Source organism: Anguilla anguilla, chromosome 6 (genome assembly GCF_013347855.1).
Source record: "Anguilla anguilla isolate fAngAng1 chromosome 6, fAngAng1.pri, whole genome shotgun sequence".
Lineage (NCBI taxonomy): Eukaryota > Metazoa > Chordata > Actinopteri > Anguilliformes > Anguillidae > Anguilla > Anguilla anguilla.
The window spans coordinates 27,372,838-27,393,254 of record NC_049206.1 but is presented as its reverse complement, the minus strand read 5'-3'; the positions used below and the strand labels follow the sequence as shown (position 1 = coordinate 27,393,254).

At 41.3% G+C, this 20,417-nt stretch overlaps 1 protein-coding gene across 1 annotated transcript; it reads right to left on the bottom strand.

Annotated features, from left to right (window-relative positions):
- Positions 1-35: 35 nt before the first annotated feature.
- On the bottom strand, positions 36-6,757 carry rsph9 (radial spoke head component 9). The gene is made up of 5 exons (XM_035420258.1): positions 6,414-6,757; positions 5,842-6,010; positions 5,584-5,713; positions 5,113-5,259; positions 36-277 (listed from the first exon to the last, which is right to left on the bottom strand). The coding sequence occupies exons 1-5, from the start codon at positions 6,638-6,640 to the stop codon at positions 120-122; spliced, it is 831 nt and encodes a 276-aa protein (XP_035276149.1). The 5' UTR covers positions 6,641-6,757; the 3' UTR covers positions 36-119.
- Between the last annotated feature and the right edge of the window lie 13,660 nt (positions 6,758-20,417).

Genomic DNA, 20,417 nt, shown 5'->3' with positions numbered 1-20,417 from the left:
TTTTTAAATGAAAAGTAGCTGCTGCAGCATGAGGGATAGGTGCAGAGCTTTTATTATGAAAGGAAACCTGCTACAGCACGAAGGATAGGTACTGAGCTTTTATTATGAAAGGAAATGTGCTACAGCATGAAGGGCAGGTCCAGATTCTTCAGCCCATCACCCATGTAGATGTAGCCGTGTTGAGGGGTAAAGGGAACGTGGAAAAAGGTCAACCCCAGCCACAGCAGACTGCGCAACACGCACACACTGCTGCCCTCCATTTGCAGGCTCCATGATTCTGGGAACAAGAAGAGAGCAGTGAGACACACACACACGTACATGCATGCGTGCTCACACACACACACACACAAACCCGCCCTCCATGCATAGGCTTCAAGACCCCGAGTTTGGAGACATACACATACACGCTCCTGTCATGTCGGCCCCACAGCCCATGCACATGGAGAGAGCAGTCGGATGCACATATACCACTTCCTCTGAACGGCATACCACAGGTATGAGATGAGAGAGACCGTGATAAAATAAAGCACATACGTGACAGGGATGTCGGGGCAGTGACAAAGTTAACATACGGTCTACGCTGAGTGCTGTACACCGACTGGGACTGAGAGCAACCTTAAACACCAGGGTGAAATTCGATGTTTGATTACACCGCTGTACTTGTTATAACATTCTCCAGGCACTGTTGCGCTCCCAGTAAAATAATTCCTACGTGTGGGAGCGGCAGTGCGGAGGAGGCCATGGCTCCCACTCCGCTCAAACCGGGTGGTTTTACGTGGCTCTCCGGACGATAGGCCTACCACTGCTTCAGACTCACCCTTCTCACGCCCCGCAAACCTGGGAGACCAACAAGCTGCACGTTCACATCATTTACAAGCAGTTAGCGGAGCTCAGCAGAACGCATTAAAAAGTCTTCATAAACTTTCATTCTGTCACTTTCCATAGTACACAGTTTTTCAGCCTAGTCAATTAACTGCTGGTCACTGGTATATGAGTGCAATGCAGAAAAACCATACCCCTGTAATGGGTGCTTTCACAACAACTTACTTTATTAACAAGCATACAATGCATTTCAACTATGTCGAAGGTGACTATATCATCACGTACTGATCCTTAAGCAGAAGAATGTAAATGTTAATGCTGACATTTTTTGTTACAGTTTGGCTTATTAACGTGAGCTGTTATTAGGTTGGGGCACAAGCACACAAGGAAAAGTGTCTGGCATAGAAATTAGATACTGTATTTGTCCAGACCTTAGTATTCACGTGTGGGGCTTGACACCCAGACAAATATTCCATATCAGCTGCACCTATTAACATAATTTACAAAATATCTTGATTGCTGATCAGTACCACCATAAATCACATACACTGTATTGAGACTGGGTTAGCCATTTAGAACTAAACAGGTCTGTGAAAAAGACGTATGGGTGTGTGTGGGGAGGTCTGGGGAAGGAGAAGGCAATGATCAGCAGAGCTCTGACCTGCGCGGGCTAGGACTCTCCCTCGATTACTTTTCAGTGACGGTTACGGGGGCTGGCTGTGAACATTCAGTCTAGACACAGCATTATCCGGTCACAGAAACAGATGTGTGAGATGAATGATCGTGTGAGAAAGCCACACTCTGGCAACACATCACAATATAAATCTAGAAGCTGCACAGAAGGGCTTCTGCACTGCATGTAGTGCAGGTCCATAATGTTTGGGACTTTTTTTCTTGAATTGGCTCTGTACTCCATAGTTTTAGATTCGTAATCAAACAATTAACATGTGGTTAAAGTGCACATTCTCAGCTTTAATTGAAGGATATTTTCATACATTTTGGTTTCACCATGTATAAATTACAGCATCTATTATACATAGTTTCCCCATTTCAGGACCCCCATAATGTTTGGGACGAATGGCTTCACAGGTGTTTCTGATTAGTCAGTTGTATTAATTTGCTTCCATAGTTTAGGTATAAGACAGATGTCAGTATCAGGCTTTTGATTGCCTTTGGAGTCTGTTATTAGCATTTGTCAACAAGTGGACCAGAATGAAAATCAAGGAAGCCATTATGAGGCTGAGAAATAAGAAGAAAAACAGACCTGCTAAACCTTAGGCTTACCAAAATCAACTTTTAGGAACATTATTAAGAAGAGAAGGCACTGGTAAGCTCAGTAATCACAAAGGGCCTGGTAGGCCAAGGAAGACCTCTACAGTCGATTACTGAAGAATTCTCACCATGATGAAGAAAAAACCCCAAACGTGTATGAAAAATCCAAAACACTCTTGAGGAGACAGGCGTGGATTTGTCAGTGACTTTTGTCAGTAGAAGACTTCACAAACAGAGGTACAGAGGCTACACTGCAAGGTCCAAACCACTAGGTTAAAAAATAGTATGGCCAGGTTACAATTCGCTAAGAAGTACCTAAAGATGCCTGCAGAGTTCTGGAAAAAGGTATTGTGCACAAATGAGACCAAGATTCACTAGTAACAAGAGCAAAGTGATGGCAAGAGCAGAGTGTGTAAGCCAAAAGGAACTACCCCCGATACAAAGCCCCCCATCTGTGAAACATGGTGGTGGGGGTGTTATGGTTTCGGCATGTATGGCTGCCACAGGTATTGGCTCACTTGTCTTCATTGATGATGTACCTGATGATAGCAGCAGCAGAATGAATTCTGAAGCGTACAAAAGCATTGCATCTGCTCAAATTCAATCAAATATCTCCAAACTCATTGGACAACACTTCATCTTACAGGAAGACAATGATCCCAAGCATACTGCAAAAGCAATAAAGGCCAAGTCATTCACCCGATCTGAAGCCAATTGAACATGCATTTCATATGCTGAAGAGAAAGCTCAAGGCAACTAGCCCCAAAAACAAGCAGGAGCTGAAGATAGCTGCAGTACAAGCTTGGCAGAGCATCACAAAAGAAGATACGCAGGACCTGGTGATGTCTATGGGTCACAGACTTCAAACAGTCATTCCAAGCAAAGGATATGCAATGTAGTACTAAACATGCCTACTTTCATTTGCATAACATTATTTCTCAAACATTATGCTGCCCAGAAATGGGGGGTCTAGGTATAAAAGGTGCTGTAATTTCTACATGGTGAAACCAAAGTGTATAGAAATACTCTTAAATAAAAGCTAAGAATGCGGATTGTTTAATTACAAATCTAAAATTGTGGAGTACAGAGCCAAATCAAGAAAAAAAAATTTCCCAAACATTATGGAGTTCACTGTACATGTTACTGTAACCCCTCAGTCACATGTCACTGTACTACCGCAGTGTTCTGCTACACTGCAAGGGTGGTCTTACTTGTTCTGAGACCCCTAGGAAAAATGAACTTGAATGAATCTGATTTGTCATAAATAAATTGGTGCAAATGACCATTGGGAGCTCCCAACAATGAGAAGGCGGAAGGTGGGGCTGCCAATGATCATGGGAACTGTGCATTTGTGACCGCCCTACAGCTACAAGACAAAGTACCACAACAATATTCAGTTTGAGGGTAATTTAACACTGAAATATTTGGCTACAGCTGCAGTACAATGCACCGCAACATCATTCAGCTAGAGACCAATGCACCACAACAATTTCTCCTACAGTTAAAGTACCACAATATCCTGCGACAATTACAGGACAATGTACCACAGGAAATTTCAGCTAAAAAAAAGGAAATTAGGTAGTGAAACAGTTTTAATCATATCTTGCTATGGTGGGCCTGGGAGTTACTCTGGATTAAATAAATGAGCAAGTAAGTAAATAAATAAATAAAAAGTTTTTTTGTTTTGACCTTAGCTTTGAATAAGAAAAGTGTTATTTGTTCTGTAAAGGATGCTTCCAAATATTTCAAGCTGAAATAGACCATAAAACCATGCTGAATAAGCCGCAACAACAAACTGTAATTTTTCTTCTTGGATGCTGACCAAACCACAATGTGAATTATGCCTCAAGAGTCTTTCAGAAGTGTTAGCATGGGAAGCCACACGATTGACACTACTGTAGTCCCCATTACTATACTGTAATGTACTCCATTGGAATCTATTCTAAAGAGGACTGCACAACCTCTGTCAGAACATTCCAAGTTTCCTTGGATTCATCCGAGAACCTGCAGAGTACTCTCAGCTAGCAAGAAGCAAGTGTCAGAGAGCAGACAATGCTGAGAGCAAACTGATGCAAACCGGGCTGTTGTTTCGTCCTTCGTCAGCAATCACTGGCATAAATTCAAGAAGCGATGTCTTAATGCAGGTGGCTAACACCAGAGGTATCATTAGCAGCGAGGACCAGACTGGTCTTGCACAAGAGGTGTGTTCATCAAAGAGCAGAAAATTGTGCTCACACTAGAGGTGCCTTCATCAGAGAGGAGTCTGCTCAACACTATTTTCTCATAACAGAGCACATTGCATGTTCTCATCACAAGAGTATTGGTCTTCTTCATCAGCATGCTGTCTAAACATACTTTGCATCTCACTGCCCTGACCTGAGGTCAGTTTGCACTCACCTTTTTTGTAATATTCTGAGACAGCATCATGGATAAGTATAAATAAATACTTGGAAGGTCTTGGAACGGCACATCAGCAGCAAATCTCAGACTTTATCGCGGCTGATCTGTCATTCCAAGGCCTTCATCTGAGCTCCCTTAATACTATAACAGCACTAAATAAAATCAGATTGAACAACTGACTGCTATCCTCGTTAGTTCACCCTGGAAGGCCTCGTCAGCACTCAGACTAGGACTGATTCCAATTACTGACAGCAGGACTGTGGCTGCTTACAGCTTACATCAAATCAGAGTTCTGGGAAGACGGCCAGGTTCACAAGGCAGGCCTACACTAACATAGCATAACAGTAACAGTAATTTCATGTTTGGATTCCGATTTTATTGTTCTGCCATTTTTCTTGAAAATGCACAAGTGGGTTTTAAATCTCACACTGGAAATGGCATCAACCACTCAAAATATTATTACAGAATAATGTACTCAAGAGGGAACACAGCATCAAATGAGGACAGGCGACAAGTTGAGGAGTTTATTATGAGGGTTCTCCTCTGCTGCTTTGAACCATTCATTAAACCATGTTTTCTCTCAGGACATGCCCTAGCAGAGAGACAGGGGATATTCACCTTTTGGGATGTCCTCACTTAGGGGGTCCAAGAAGTCAATAGAGGGGTCCAGGTCAGCCATCTCCATAATTGATTTCTTCTTCAGGTGTTGCGGCTCAGTGAAGTGCAGGTAGTTGCTGAGATTCTCAGCTTCCAAAGTGGATAGCCCTGTGTTAGAGATAGATATACAACCACACAAAACAAGTCACACAAAAACCCAGACCTCTGTTTCTAAGATCTCTGTCTGTAAGGAGCCATGCACTAACCCAAATCTCTGTAAGGAGTCAAACATACACGGGTCTTTGCCTGTAAGTAGTCATACACAAACCAAGATCTCTGGAAAGTGACACAACCATAGCTGGGTTTGTCTCAAAGAAGAGTCATACAGACAGATGCAGACACACACACACACACACACACACACACACACCACAGCTGTGAACGCTCTCGCGTAAACACACAGGGATCTTAGACGTGGGCGTGGCCCCAAACCTTGGAAGCTGCGGTTGACCTGCACTGTGTCATGGGGGGTCCGGATAAAAGCGCCCCGGGGCACGACAGCTACATCCCTTTCTATGTTGAACACTGTGGCCGCCAGCCTCTTCTCTTCAGTCACTTTCATCTGGAACACACACCAGCACCACAACGCTGCTTGTCACAAGCACTGCAAGCCAAACTGCAACATACACCTGCAGCAGCGCACTGCAGAGGTGCGGATAAATCAGGAAATACTGACTCTCAGATCCTCACCGTGAACTCCTCCTTGACAGCCTCGTCCCCCTCACCCTGCTGTCGCGTCTCTGTGAGCTCATACTCGAACGAGGGGTCCCCTACGAAACGCCCCTTCGCCACTGCTGACACCTCCGCCAGCAAGACCGGAGTGGGGAGGGGAAGCAGGTGCCAGTCAATGCAGTTTAAGCTAGAGAAGGAGGAGTGAAACAAGTCTCTGGTTTGCACACACAATTAAACTGCAGCCAGGAGTAGGAAGCTCATGTAAACTGTAGCTGCTGAATGTAGTTTAGCTCAATAGGGATAGCCAGCTTCACTGATGACACAAATTTCATTTCATTATGCTTTGACTGAAATATAGTCTAGCAGTGGGCAAAAATGCACAGACTGTATTTTGTTATAAAACACTTTTTCAAGCCAAATGTTGCTTTGCAGGTGACACATGGCTGTTTAAGCCAAAAAAAAAAAAAAAGAGAGAGAACAATCCATTATGCTACATACTAACGTTACATACATAGCTGCATAATTTCAATACAGATTACGTTAAACTGCTATCTGAAATAACCCACCCTCTTCATGTGATCGGTTCTCACCTGTACAATGTCTTCTTGGCTCTAAGCTCATCTTCTGTAGCCCCCTGTGCGATAAAATAATCTCCCTTTACACCCAAAATCTTTCCCCAGAATAGCACACGGCTAAATCTGTAGTTTCTTTGTAAAATTACTAAGGACGTCTGCAAAGCAGCCTTCTGCTCACAGCTCAGCCTTAAACCATTGCCAGAAACCAATTCCAGCGAGTAGTATAACGTGTTCGAATCCATTTAACGTATTTTCCACACACAAGAGAAATAAGCGTAACTTTTATAAGTAATACGCATACCGCTATTTAGCGACGCAGCCTGCCTAAGTATGCTGGCTGTAGATAGCGACCTAAACAAATGGAACGTTACCATAGCAACCATAAACAGAACACGACATACCGGAAGCATTCTAAAAGTGGAGAAGGAAAATTGGGCAGTCAGAGGAATAATTTTCCTCTTTTCTTCTTCTTCTGGCTATTCAGGTAATAATTAAATAAGTGCATATTCAGCAGTGAAAATCTGGGTCTGGGAAATTGTTTGATGGTATCCCCCAAGTGCCCTCATGTCGGTTTATTCACATTGCAATTCTTAATAGGATAATAAAAGGAGAGAGAGAGGAAAAAAAAAAAAAACTGATTCAGAAACAATAGCTTCATTGTCCCAGAGCTAACCAAGGCACTTATTTAAGAGGATAGTCACACAAAATTCACACTAATTCAAATTCACTGCCACAGTGAATCTGTATCTCTGTGTGTTGTGCTCACATCATACATTGCTGTATCCAGTGGCACTATCATACTCTTTGGCCTACTGAACAGCTGTTATGAAATCCAATTCAGATGCCTTTATCCCGTTTCTTTACACCATTTAACCAAGTATGTTTCACCATTAGGTTTGACAATTTCACATAGCCTTTATTTATTTATTTATTTATTTATTTACTTATTTTTTGTGTTCATAACTTTTAAAACTTTACTAACAGACCCATTCAGAATATGAAAAGGTCCAACAATGGAATTGCATGAGTTGCATGGAAAAAGGCCAAATTTGGATTAGCAAATTGTGATTTATAGTCCCAGTAGAATGTTTTTTTTTTTTTTTTTTTTTTTTTTTTTTTTTTTTTTTTTTTTGCTGCTTGGAGTGAAAAGGGCTGGGGGCTGCTGGGGTCTAAATCCATTTGATCCGGTTACAAAAGCCAGTTTCAGAACCGTTATTGTGACCGTGATGGATGGACCTGTCGTTGCATCGAAGAGACCCCATTTTACCGCTAAGCCCTCAATCTTCCCTGATCCTCTGAGACAGAGTAGACTGTGTGTCCTGTGCAGATGCCAGGACACAAGCGAAACACACAGGAAGGGATAAGGGCGTAAGCTGTGGGACAGTGAGCACTGCCCTAAGGTATATACCGTATGCCACTGACACCTTCCCATGGTTCTTAGAGCCATAAGTCCACCGCACAGGATGCACAAGGACAGGAAGTAGGCCTCAGAGGGGCAGAAAATTTCTCCATGTGAAATAGCACTTTTACAGCTATAAATGATGGGGTCAAAAGCCCTCAGGACTTTGTGTGAGATTCCACACGGAAGCTTTGTAATGGTGGGGAGGAGGGGAGAAAAGAGTGAGCAAGAGGAAGAAGGAATGAGTGGGGAATGGAGGAAATGGGAGAGAGATGAAGGGGGAGGGGGGCTGTACATTTCACTCTTGACCACCAAAGTCTTTAGGGGGGCCAGTTCTGTGAACTCAAGCATAGCTACTCAGTTGCACAAGTTTGACCCACTTCATTATATGACACATTTTTAATTGTGTTGATCTTTAGCCAAAGGTTGTTGTGCAATTCCTATCAGCTTTCCTCTAGTGCTCTGGCTGTCACTCACTGTTTGTCCAATCAGTGTCCTGGAACAGAGCTTACCCCCTGTCATGCAAGAAGAATAGGGAATGTTGAGCAATATTCCTTGTTTTCGTCTCCCTCAAATTTTATTTTTCTTAATATGAAAAAACATGAGCTTTGTCCTTTGGTTTCTTTCAGGAGCAGCCAGTTCCTGGCACCTATGAGGGATTACTTAGATACTCTATGCAAGGCCTTTTCTGAACCTGAACTTTCAGACATCAAATCTGTGAGCCAACAGCATCCCCTGCAGGCCACACAGGGTCAGTATTGAGCATAACAAATACGTACAATACTAGGGGTCCCAAGCTCCGGTCCTGGAGGGGTACAGTATTGGCTGGTTTCTGGTGTGTTTAGCATGCTTAATTTAACTAACCTGCTGGCTAAGGAGTCCACACAACTTGTTTCCAAAAAGGAAACTAAAACCATCTGCAAGACACAGTGGCCCTCCAGGACTGTAGTTTCAGATCCTTACAGTAAAGATCCATCAGTCCATAAATGTTACAGAAATGATTCAGAATCAACAGTCCCTCACACAACCGGTTATTATTAATGGGTCACAATATTTAACCCTTGCAGTCATCTATTTCTCTTAAAGGTCCAGGAAACTGAAATCTGAAATTCTTTGCTGATGTGTTGTTTTATACTTTTGCATTCATAAATGACCCAGAAATATTTTTAAATGATTCTTGCAAAAAAAAAAAAGTAGAAAAGCCTGTGCCAACATTTACCCCTTGGGTAAATGCCAGGTTTTCAGTGGGTGGGGTTAACTGGGTACATTGTACGTCACTGAAATGCTACAACCGATGAATTCCTTTCTACTTTTAAAATGTAAATAATGCTCTTGGCACTTTTGTGCAGGCAAGCTAAGTTGAAATTGCCTAAGTAGCCTTTTCTGGATGCAGAAAAAGCAATATGCTCTTTTATTTTCCACAAGATACAGATTTCATTTCTGGAGGTCCACAGACACTGAAATATTGCATTAACCCCAACAGGTAATATTTGTAGTGCCCATTTCCGCAAGGAGGACTTCACCAGCTATCTGCAAAAATAATGTGGCTTTCTAAAAAGCTAGCATTGGTGCATGGTGCAGTGCCTTCTTCCCTCCCAACCATTGCTGCTATAGTGACACTGCCGGTGATTGCAGAACAGATGCCTGATGGATCATTAAGTAGGCCTACCATTAGCTAGCAATAATTAAATAGCTTTCAAGCTTAGATATTTGGAATTAAAGCCTTTCTTTATTCGGGTGTAGTGTCCGAAGTTTGAGACTGCTGTTGTGTCTAATATTAGTGTACAGAATCTCTGTGTTACGTTATTACACATTGAATGATCTGCAGGTTTGACTATACGATGGTAAAGCTTAGCTTATGTTGCTTTCTTTCCTGTTGTTGAGTAGTCGAATGTTACAGCACTGGACAACCTGCTCTAACCTAGCAATGAGAAATGGTTTACATATGTGGTGTCTTATGGATATGAATATTAATGAGTGGAGGATACAGGCCCACCCTTTCCTTATATGTTGAGTAGGTCACAATAATCTAATAGTGTTTAGTAAAATTTAATGGTCATAATTTGGTTAAAAACATGAAAGAAATATTAAGACATTCAAATAAGCAGCACGCTTGAAATGTGCAAAGCAAGTTCTGTCAGGAAACGCTAATTGCAGCTGACCAGTTGGTCGGCCCCAGTAATCGCATACTCACACATTTCCATAATCAACCAATTGCATACACACAACACTCATCACCAATGGAGCGCTTTTTTAAACCAGCAATCAGATTTCTCAGTGCTGCGGCTTGCCTGCGCTGCTTTTGCATGCTTCACTGCTACTGCTCAGAATTGAGCTCACCCTCCACCACCCCAGCACCACCTGTTGTTTGGATCTGCTTCTAGATACTGGATGAGGTTTCTGATATTCATCCTAGTAGGGGAGTTGTCCAGTACCCCCTGTTAGATAGGGTAGTGCATGCTGATTCATGCACTAATACCTGAAGCAGATTCATTCATCGCCAACCCAAAAATGTATTTGCATATTAATGTGAATATTTTAATATGTGAGTTGTCCTGACTGAATTGTAATTTCTGTGGAATATAACTACCATTCAGTAAGGTGCTGTGAACACTCCTTAGGGGTTTTGGTCCATGCTGACTCGATAGCATCACACAGTTCCTGCAGATTTTTCGAACACACATTTATGCTGTGAACCTCCCATTCCACCTCATCCTTAATGTGCGCCAAGAAAACATTGCACATACACCAAAAAAAAACAAATCTCTTCACCATACCTGCATGCTTTATATATTGAATTGTGGCAACTTGATTTGCTGTTTGGAGGAGCTGGCTATTTGCGTTAACGAGCAGGTGTACCTAATAATGCAGCCGATAAGTGAATATATAGGGTCGAGAGTGTATGTATATACATATATACAGTTAAATCCAAAGGTATTGGGACAGTTGTGTTGGTTGTTTTTCTGATGTAATAATATAATCAAATATCCAAGTCTGCATAAGTATTGGGATAAATTACCATCAGCTGTTTCACATTTTTGTGTATTCCAGAGTCAACAGTACAGTCCTAAAGAAGAAAGTAACTACTGGAGGACTTAAGAATCACCAGCGTTCAGGCCATCCATGGAAGACATCAGTAAGTGCTGACAGGATGATTATAAGAGCTCTGCAAAAACATAAGTTGTCAGCTTGAGTAATGGCTAATGATCTCCATAGATTGGAGTGAAAGTATCGCAGTACATTATGCACAGAAGACTGAGACAAGCAAATAACAGCAGCTACACTTCCACACGTAAACCTCTCATCCGCACCTAAGAACAGAAAGGCACGACTGAAGTTTACAAAACATTTCCTGCTCTGGACCCTTGGGATACTGCTTCATCTGTCAAGCATGGTGGAGGCAGTACGATGGTTTGGGCCTATATGCCTACAACCGGTTCAATGGTCTTTATTTCGTCCAACAAGGAAGTGCGTCTGTCCATTTTTCCATCTGTCCATCTCTGACAGACATATCTGGAAATGTAATGGCCAGATTGCCATTAAATGTTTTCTGCTCATTCATGTTCCCAAGAGGCAGAGATCTTCACTCTACTGCATGCTTTCTAGCTGATGATGTAACCAGCAATGACAGCAACAAATTGACAGCTAAAGTGTATTAAATATATTGCCCACCAATATTCAGAAAAATGCCACCAAACACATTGGATAGAGGCTCATCATGCAGCAAGACAACGACCCAAAACATATAGCAAACTTAACCAAGGATCTTATCGAGAAGAAAAGGTGAAAGTCACCAGATTTAAACTCTGTTGTACATGCTTTTTACTTGCTCAAAAGATAACTGAAGTTTGAAACCTCAGCAAACACACATCATCTGAAAGAGGCAGTGGTAAAACCTTAGCAGAGCATCTCAAAGGATCATATCATAAACCCAGTGATATCCATGAGTAACAGACTCAATGCAGTCATCAAATGTAAGGAATGTGCAAAGAAATATTGACCTTTCAAGGTTTTCCAAAAATATTTCCTAAACTTACCTTGTCTCAATACTTATAGTGTGCTGATTTGAAATGGGGGACTTGAGTCATTGAATGGTATAGTTTAACAGAAGTCATGAAACGTTCTTAATTTTGCCTCATAGTCATTGTTTGATTTGAAATATAATTATGATTAGTACAAAGGAAATCAACTAATTTTCTATGATTGTCCCAATACATTTGTATGTGTGTATGCATGCCCAACATGTAGGATCTATGTGACCAGATCATAGATGAAAACATCGAAACAAATTTGTGTTGTGGCCTCCATAGCGTCTGTTAATATTGCTGAGTGCTGGATGCTGGTCTGACCTTGGCCGGGCTCGCTGAACTCAGCATCCGCCTGCCTTGTGTTGGATTGGGTTCTCATGTGAGGGTTTCCCCCAGCCTGTCCCCATATGCCCTGGGTTGTGTTCGGGAACTATTCATACAGCTTCTACATTCCTGACTCACAGTCTCCTGAACTTTGCATACAGAACTGGAGGAGTCATACACAGAAAGGCTAGCGCTACATATAGGGACAACTTTGATCATTTGCACAAGGGGTGGATTGTGCGTGCTGTGAAGTAAAACTGGAAAAAAGAACCTTGAGGACAGCAAATCTCATTGGGAGCCAATTTTATGAGGAATATCTGAATAAACACAAACACTTATGCATAAATCAATTGGACATGCACTTGTACAAGTACACAAAGTTGCTCATATGGCCACTCCAAAAACATACATGATACTCCGTCTCCAATAGCATCATAGACTCCCCACTGGGCTTAATACATGACATCACAAATGTGTCTCCTCTGGGTCCAGGTTTACCTGGACACGATTTGTTCATGTTATGAAGAGATCAAGATGAGGGAGAAAGCATAGATGAGAGATGAGAGGTAGCTTATGTTGTCTTAAGCCTGACCTCTACATTTGGTTACCTCACGTCACAACTATACCCACCCACCGCCCTGCCCCCCACCACAGCCCACCTACTTGGCACTGGTGGTCATTCTGCCTGGTACCAGGCTGGGAAACTCTGGAGTCACATTACACTCAGGCAGTCTTGCCAGAGACAGACAATGGAGTTCTTGGATCTTGGAGAAAAAAAGACATGGGAGGGGGATATGAAGGGAGACTATGCCACTGCTGCTCCTCAAGCCTGGCTTCTGATTGGCTTTTCCATTAAAACCCATTCTTGAGGTCAGAACCATCAATCACTGTCACAACATTGGCAAACTACTCCCCACAGCCCCATTATAGTGCAGTCACTCACACTCACCCAACATGCCCCCCACTCCCCCGCCCCGACCAGCCCCATAATATAATATTGTTCTCCCCCCAATCACACACAACCCACAACACTAAGAAACCGGGACAGCTTACCTGTGAGGCCTCCTTTATGGCTGTTGTGTGATGCACATTGAAAAACAATTTCATATTTTGTTGTGTACTACCATTTGAACAGTGGAGTTCCAAAGTTCAGTTTTTCTAGTTTTTTCTTTATGGTTTTCCAGTGTTCCCACGCTATGACTTGTGGATTTGCCATGTTTATGATATTCCCACAGCACTTTATGTGGTGTTTCAGTACTTCCCACATCATTGCCTTTTGTATGGCAGCATTAACAGTATTTACACATAATTCTCTGTGCTATTCCAATGTTTCCAATTACCCCCAGTACTGTCTGTGATGTATCTGTGGTTCCCATTTCATTCCATATGGTATACCAATGTTTACAGTACTTCCACATTATTTGGTTTTCAAGTATTCACTATTCCTACATAATTCTCTGTGGTTTCCCAGTGTTTGTAGTATTCCCCACAGCATTCCAGGTGGTTTCCCAATATTTACATTATTCCCACAGCATTCCCAGGGGTGTTTCAGAGTTTATAGAGTTCACACAGTATGGTGTTGCCAATTCATCTTTTTTTTTCCCTCCTAATTGTACTCAGTAGTCCATTTTTGTAAGTGGAAGAGGATTGGACAGAAAAAAGAGAAGTGAGATCTGATCCAGCTGGCACTGTGTAAAGGAAGAAAGAAGGTTGAGTTAATTAACCTAGCTGACTACTAGCTTCATCAGTTTCTGAATAGGACTAGCCACATTCCCTCTGTCCTCTTTTATCAATTACCCTTCTCCACGTTCTCTTTCTTTTCTCATCTCTCAGAAGTAGCAACGTTATTTCTTCTACTTCATTTCAGTAGTTCAGCAGGTTGGGTGCTTTCATCTGTTAGGGCAGCGACACTGTCTGTGGGAACTGTCTGTCCCGAGCTGGTGCCAGGATTGATGGTTCTATAGATGTTTTTTTATCCCACTAGTAAATTGTATTTTTGCAAATTATGCCAGTATAGAGTTTGCCGGTTGAGGATGTCAGCATTAGAGGGTGTTTTCATTTTTATTATATGCTTGATGCACACACCAAATGTACTGAAGGCAGTGTGGGTTTTTCTTTTTCTTTTTTTTTTAATTTACTGGAAGAGAAAAAAAAAAAAGAAAAAGAAAATTAGCTGGAAAAATAAGACAGGGCCTCCGGGGGGTTTCTCTACAGGGCAGCCAGACTTCCCCAGAAATCCACTCAAAGTTTCATTAGCGTTGTGAGCCTCTGCACATTGTTTTTTTGGTTAGAGAAAGAGGAAAGCTTCAACATGTAGATATATACCCCCACCCCCCCCCCCCCCCCCCCCCCCCCAAAGGAACAGCAGCAAAGGCCTGCATGCAATTAAACCCCCTTTCGCTCATGTTTCCTGCCTTTTGTATCTGTGGCAAAAATAAATCTTTTCACTTCCACCCTGCCCTTTTCTTTTTGGTTCTAGTTGGTTCTAGTCCATAGCCAAAATTTATTGAGTAAAGCTGTTGGCTGTTGTTTAAAGGATGTATAGCTGTCTTATATCCAGTGTTCACATTTGTGTATGGATTATACATTCTTGTAAAAACGTACAACAAAGAAATGCAACAGATCTCTTTATCAGTTAATATTTGTGTTGTGTGTCTATGATACCACCTGATACCATTAATTTGACTTTCATCTTCGACATTCAACTCAGCTTTGAATGCTAATAAGACACCATGTGAATGTGATTACATAGTGGTTACACCTATTAATTGAGCACATCCAAAGATAAACTTTATTTAAGTTTGGAAAATTGAACTTGAACTTTGTGGCTGAATAAGCATTGTCTCCCTGGCACACGTTGTCTCAATTTCACTCTGAAAAGCTTAATGTAAGGTTATCCTCTAAATTATTTAAGAAATCTGTGGTTGCCTGTGGGGGGGGGGGGGGGGGGCGGGGGGGATGGGGTAATCCATCTTAAGGAAGTCCGTCATTAACACTGGGAACACGCACAACAGAGGGATAATCCAAACTAAATAAAAGCAAATTTATTTTGAAATGTTCTTCCTGCAGCCAAGAACTTGATAACCCTAAAGGCGTTGTGCGGGAAAGCATGGGATAGAGTCATAGAGATTGGGAATTTATGAGAGAGGGAGACAAAAAAAAGGAAAGGTGGGGAAAGAGGCAGACATGCAGAAATAGAAGGCCACAGTAGTCAGAAGCATCCATCTGTGACAAAAAAAAAAGTGAGACGAGAGTATTGACTCCTCCCTGCAACTCTACACCAAATATTAGCTGTAAAAATAATTCCAGCAGGATTCTAGTTTGATCCTTTACAAGGCGTGTTTCCGGGCCTTCGGGCATAATGAGGTACCATTGTGTCTTACATATTTCGTGTTTTACACTATGTGGTCTCTTATGGTATGAGGTACATTGCAGATGTTTTAGACCCTGAGCCTGAACAGCTTCAATGTCTGCAAATAATTGGCCACTTAAAGCATATGATTACACTGTTAATTCACCTCTGCAGGTTTGTTCAGTCTGAATTCATTGAAATAGAAACCCGGCTCTCCAGAGCCAGGGTTGATCCCTGTTCTAGGCTATAATACGTTATGTACTGGATGTAAATGAGAGTATAAGATGTGTAATAGATGTTTATGGTTTATTAAATGTATTACATATATAAATATATTACTTGAAATACACTTTAGACCAGGGGTGTCCAACCTTATCCAGAAAGGGCCGGTATGGGTGCAGGTTTTTGTTTTAACCTAACATTACAACACCTGATTCAACTAATTAAATAATTCCAGTCTTCAATCAAGACTATGATAAGTAGAAAATTTATGTGTCTTAGTGCCGGCTTAAAACAAAAACCTTCACCCACACCGGCCCTTTTCTGATAAGATTGGACATCCCTGCTTTAGACACTTCCTCCAGATTACACAGTTTTAAGAAGAAACACCAATATTCAAAACAAAATTATTTTATGTGATTGTATGGTTAGCAACCTGTTGCACTAAAAGAGTCAGTATTTCAAATATGCATTTGACCCAGGTCTTTTAGACCTGTATGTGTAATGAAGTGTAGTTGCCTAATTTTAACAGCTGCAATTCAGTTGAAAACATTTGTTTGAATTGGCACTCTAATGCACTACATCATCGGGTAATTGGCCATGATTTTATTTGTAGACAAAATAGCAGAAGAAAAAGATACTTGTATATCTTGCAAGAATTTCAAAAAAAAAAAAAAAAGCCAAGACAAATTAGAGACTAATTCTAAATTTAACTAGTGCTGTGAAAAAGTATTTCCCGCTCCCTGATTTTCTCTATTATTGCATGTTTGGCGCACTGAATTGTTTCAGATCTTTAGACAAAATGTAATATTAGACAAAGGGAACTCGAGTAAACATGAAACACGTTTTAAATTATTTCATTTATTTAATGAAAACGGTTATCAAACACCCATATCACCCAAGTAACTACCCATTAAACTTATGTGGTTGCACCACCTTTAGCAGCAATAACTGCAAACAAATGGTTCCTATAATTTGATATCAGTCTTTCAAAGCTCTGTGGAGGAATTTTAGCCCACTTTTCTTTGCAGAACTGTTTTAATTCAGGCAAATTGGTAGGATTTGGAACAAGCTCATTTCATGTTCTGCCACATCATCTGTTGGGTTCAAATTCAAGACTTTGACTATGCCACTCCAAACTCTAATTTAGGTTCTTTTCAGTCATTCAGATGTGGACATTGTCTTGCTGCATCACCCAATTATGTTTCAGCTTCAGCTCACAAACAGATGACCAGACATTTGCCTTAAGAATTTTCTGGTATAGAGCAAAATTCAGGTAGCCTGAAATTACAGTTCTTTTCTTGGATGGCTTAATGAGTAGGCTATAATGCTTTTGAATGACTGAATTACTAAAAAATGAGTATGCGTCCAATATTTGCTCATTCATATAAATGCACTTGGCTTGCTGAAAAGAAGTGTAGTGCTATATCCAGTCGCTAGACAGTCAGGCTCAGCTGTTGAAGGACGCCCCTCTAGCCCCAATTTTGCTGTTTCAGCAGAGTTTTAAAAATACGCTTATAACTGACCATGCATTTGGCTGGAACGCAGCTGAATAGTTTTTAAGATTAGCACGCTTTTCAAAGAGGATTTAAAGATTTGAGCTGCTGTCACATTGCCGCTTATTAACAGGATTTAGGAGCTAAATTCACATCAAGGCTAATTAACAGATATTATAAAGAATTAATGTGTCTTAATGTGAAACCTGTTCTCAGAGAGATTCTTTGTCCCTCTCTGTCCATACATGACTTTCAGAGATCACACACATGCACTTAATTGCTTAATTCTGTACCCCTACATGTGACTCCAAGAGATATGTGTCTCTCAAAGAAACTGCTTGCTTACTCCCACAGAGACCAACTGGTACAACTCTCTGAAAGGAGCTATACACTTGAGCAGTCTGTAATAGAAATGAACTTAAACCCGGCTCCTCACCTCCTCTTGGCAAAGAATACACTGATGTATGCTTTTCACATTTCTGGGTGACATCATCATGCTCACTCCCACAGAGGTTGAAAGACCATTGCATTGTTATTGGATGATGGATGATGGAAAATGTCAATTTCCCCAATTTGGAAATTCATATTTAGCCAAATTTGTGTGTGTTTCAGTAAGTCATTATCACATATAGCATCCTACCCAAAGGCTAGATAGCCTACAATGGATAACAAAATGTCAATTAGTTTTTGTGGTTCTTAGGATATCCGACAGACTCATTTGGCTATTTAACTTTCGGCAAGCAGGTATTGTTCATAACTATAAACCTAACATAACTATAAACCTGAATAAGCATGGCAACTACCATTATTTCAGTATGAGAATAGTATGCATGAATTAATTTATTCAACCATTTCCAAAGGACATATTTATTACCAACAAAATAGATTTCAAATGTTACACTGGGAAATAATTGTTTGTCAATGTGAGCAATGAACATACTCAGATAATATGAAGCAACAAATTAATTTCACCAATTTATGGAAATATTTAAGAATTAGTGAGAAGCAATGGAATTGCAACAGAATGTAGGCTGGCACCGTATTACTATAGTAGCGGTGAAGTGCAGTAAATTGGAGGTGAATTAATGCTCTGTTCGGGATTCAGGACAAATCGAGATTCTGTAATTAAGTAAATTGTAAGTTTGTAAAAATTGTACATGGATCTGTTTTAGTTCCTAATTGGAATTTCAATATGAATTTCCTGAACCGATTTAATTAAAATAGAACTGAACCCAACTCAAAGGGAGCATGCACACGCATACTGACCAACTGCACATCTGCATGTGATTCTCAAAGGGAGCATGCACACGCATACTGACCGACTACATATCTGCATGTGATTCTCAAAGGGAGCATGCATACACATACTGACCAACTGCACATCTGCATGTGATTCTCAAAGGGAGCATGCATACACATACTGACCAACTGCACATCTGCATGTGATTCTCAAAGGGAGCATGCACACGCATACTGACCAACTGCACATCTGCATGTGATTCTCAAAGGGAGCATGCACACGCATACTGACCGACTACACATCTGCATGTGATTCTCAAAGGGAGCATGCATACACATACTGACCAACTGCACATCTGCATGTGATTCTCAAAGGGAGCATGCATACACATACTGACCAACTGCACATCTGCATGTGATTCTCAAAGGGAGCACGCACACGCATACTGACCGACTACACATCTGCATGTGATTCTCAAAGGGAGCATGCATACACATACTGACCGACTACACATCTGCATGTGATTCTCAAAGTGAGCACGCACACGCATACTGACCGACTACACATCTGCAGGTGATTCTCAAAGGGAGCACGCACACGCATACTGACAAACTACACATCTGCATGTGATTCTCAAAGGGAGCATGCACACGCATACTGACCAACTACACATCTGCATGTGATTCTCAAAGTGAGCACACACACGCATACTGACCAACTACACATCTGCATGTGATTCTCAAAGTGAGCACACACACGCATACTGACCGACTACACATCTGCATGTGATTCTCAAAGTGAGCACGCACACGCATACTGACCGACTACACATCTGCATGTGATTCTCAAAGGGAGCATGCACACGCATACTGACCGACTACACATCTGCATGTGATTCTCAAAGGGAGCATGCACACATGATCTGACTACACATCTGCACATAATTACCAAAGGAAGCACACACAAACAGACACACACAAAGACTACAACTATACTCATCTCTTGGGGAGATAACGTACCTCAGATTACACTACTGCAGTTAAGAGATTTATCTGTGTCAGACAGCAGAACTTGATCACCACTCAAAAATGTAATTTGTCCGGTACTTACTACCGACACTGTATTGGCACAGCATAGTGTCAGCCAGTTAACCTCCACCATATTTACACACTCATTTAAAATGCGCATAATTTGGGATTACCACATTTGCCAGAGGATTATTTGCATTCAAGAAAACATCTTTTAAAGTGTGAATGACAGCCAGCAGCTGTTCAGCAGCTATCTTTTCCCCTGAAGACAGAAGATTTCCTTTCGCTATTGATCTCAGAACTTAACATGTCTTTTTATTTATTTATTGGCAGGCTATTGTCATCTTCTTTGGGTGATTTCATGTTTACTTTCAAATTGCATAAGGTAAATTAAATCAGTGTGCCATGCACCACGCAGACACCATTGTGCTTCTTTACTCAAAGACATGCTTTTCTTACTGCGTGCATTTGACAAACCATTCATGCTCACATGACATCACAATTAGCCAAGCAATTGTGTCACGTGCTGGGCCATTCCAGTACCCACAGGCACTCCTGGAGGATAACCATTGAAATACAAATGTAAATCTCTGCAGGACACGTATAACATGTTTTAGAACCCTAATGATTATTATTATTTAGGCTTCCAATAATTACATATAAAAGCTACATGAATAAGTTACATTCAGAGTAGAGGGTTTCCCTTAGAGGGGGGGAAAACCAGTTGGGACGGGTAAGATTTTGCTACAGGGAGACATAGAGAGGGATAGTTAGAGAACTTTAAGACAGTGGGGAAAAGAAAAATACGACTGATACGCACACCCAGAAAAATGTGCAAACAATCAGTCTGCAGTGGGCCAAGAAGAGAAATAGACTCAGTAGGGCAATACGAGGCTCTTTCAAAACCCTGGGCCGACAGCCTCCTCTAGTGGA

Excerpts from the sequence above, each read along its gene's own strand:
- rsph9 (XM_035420258.1), bottom strand. The coding sequence starts at position 6,640 with ATGGATTCGAACACGTTATACTACTCGCTGGAATTGGTTTCTGGCAAT. Across the intron at positions 6,011-6,413 it reads GCCAAGAAGACATTGTACAG|CTTAAACTGCATTGACTGGC; the intron begins GTGAGAACCGAT and ends CTCCTTCTCTAG. Across the intron at positions 5,260-5,583 it reads GGTCAACCGCAGCTTCCAAG|GGCTATCCACTTTGGAAGCT; the intron begins GTTTGGGGCCAC and ends TCTCTAACACAG.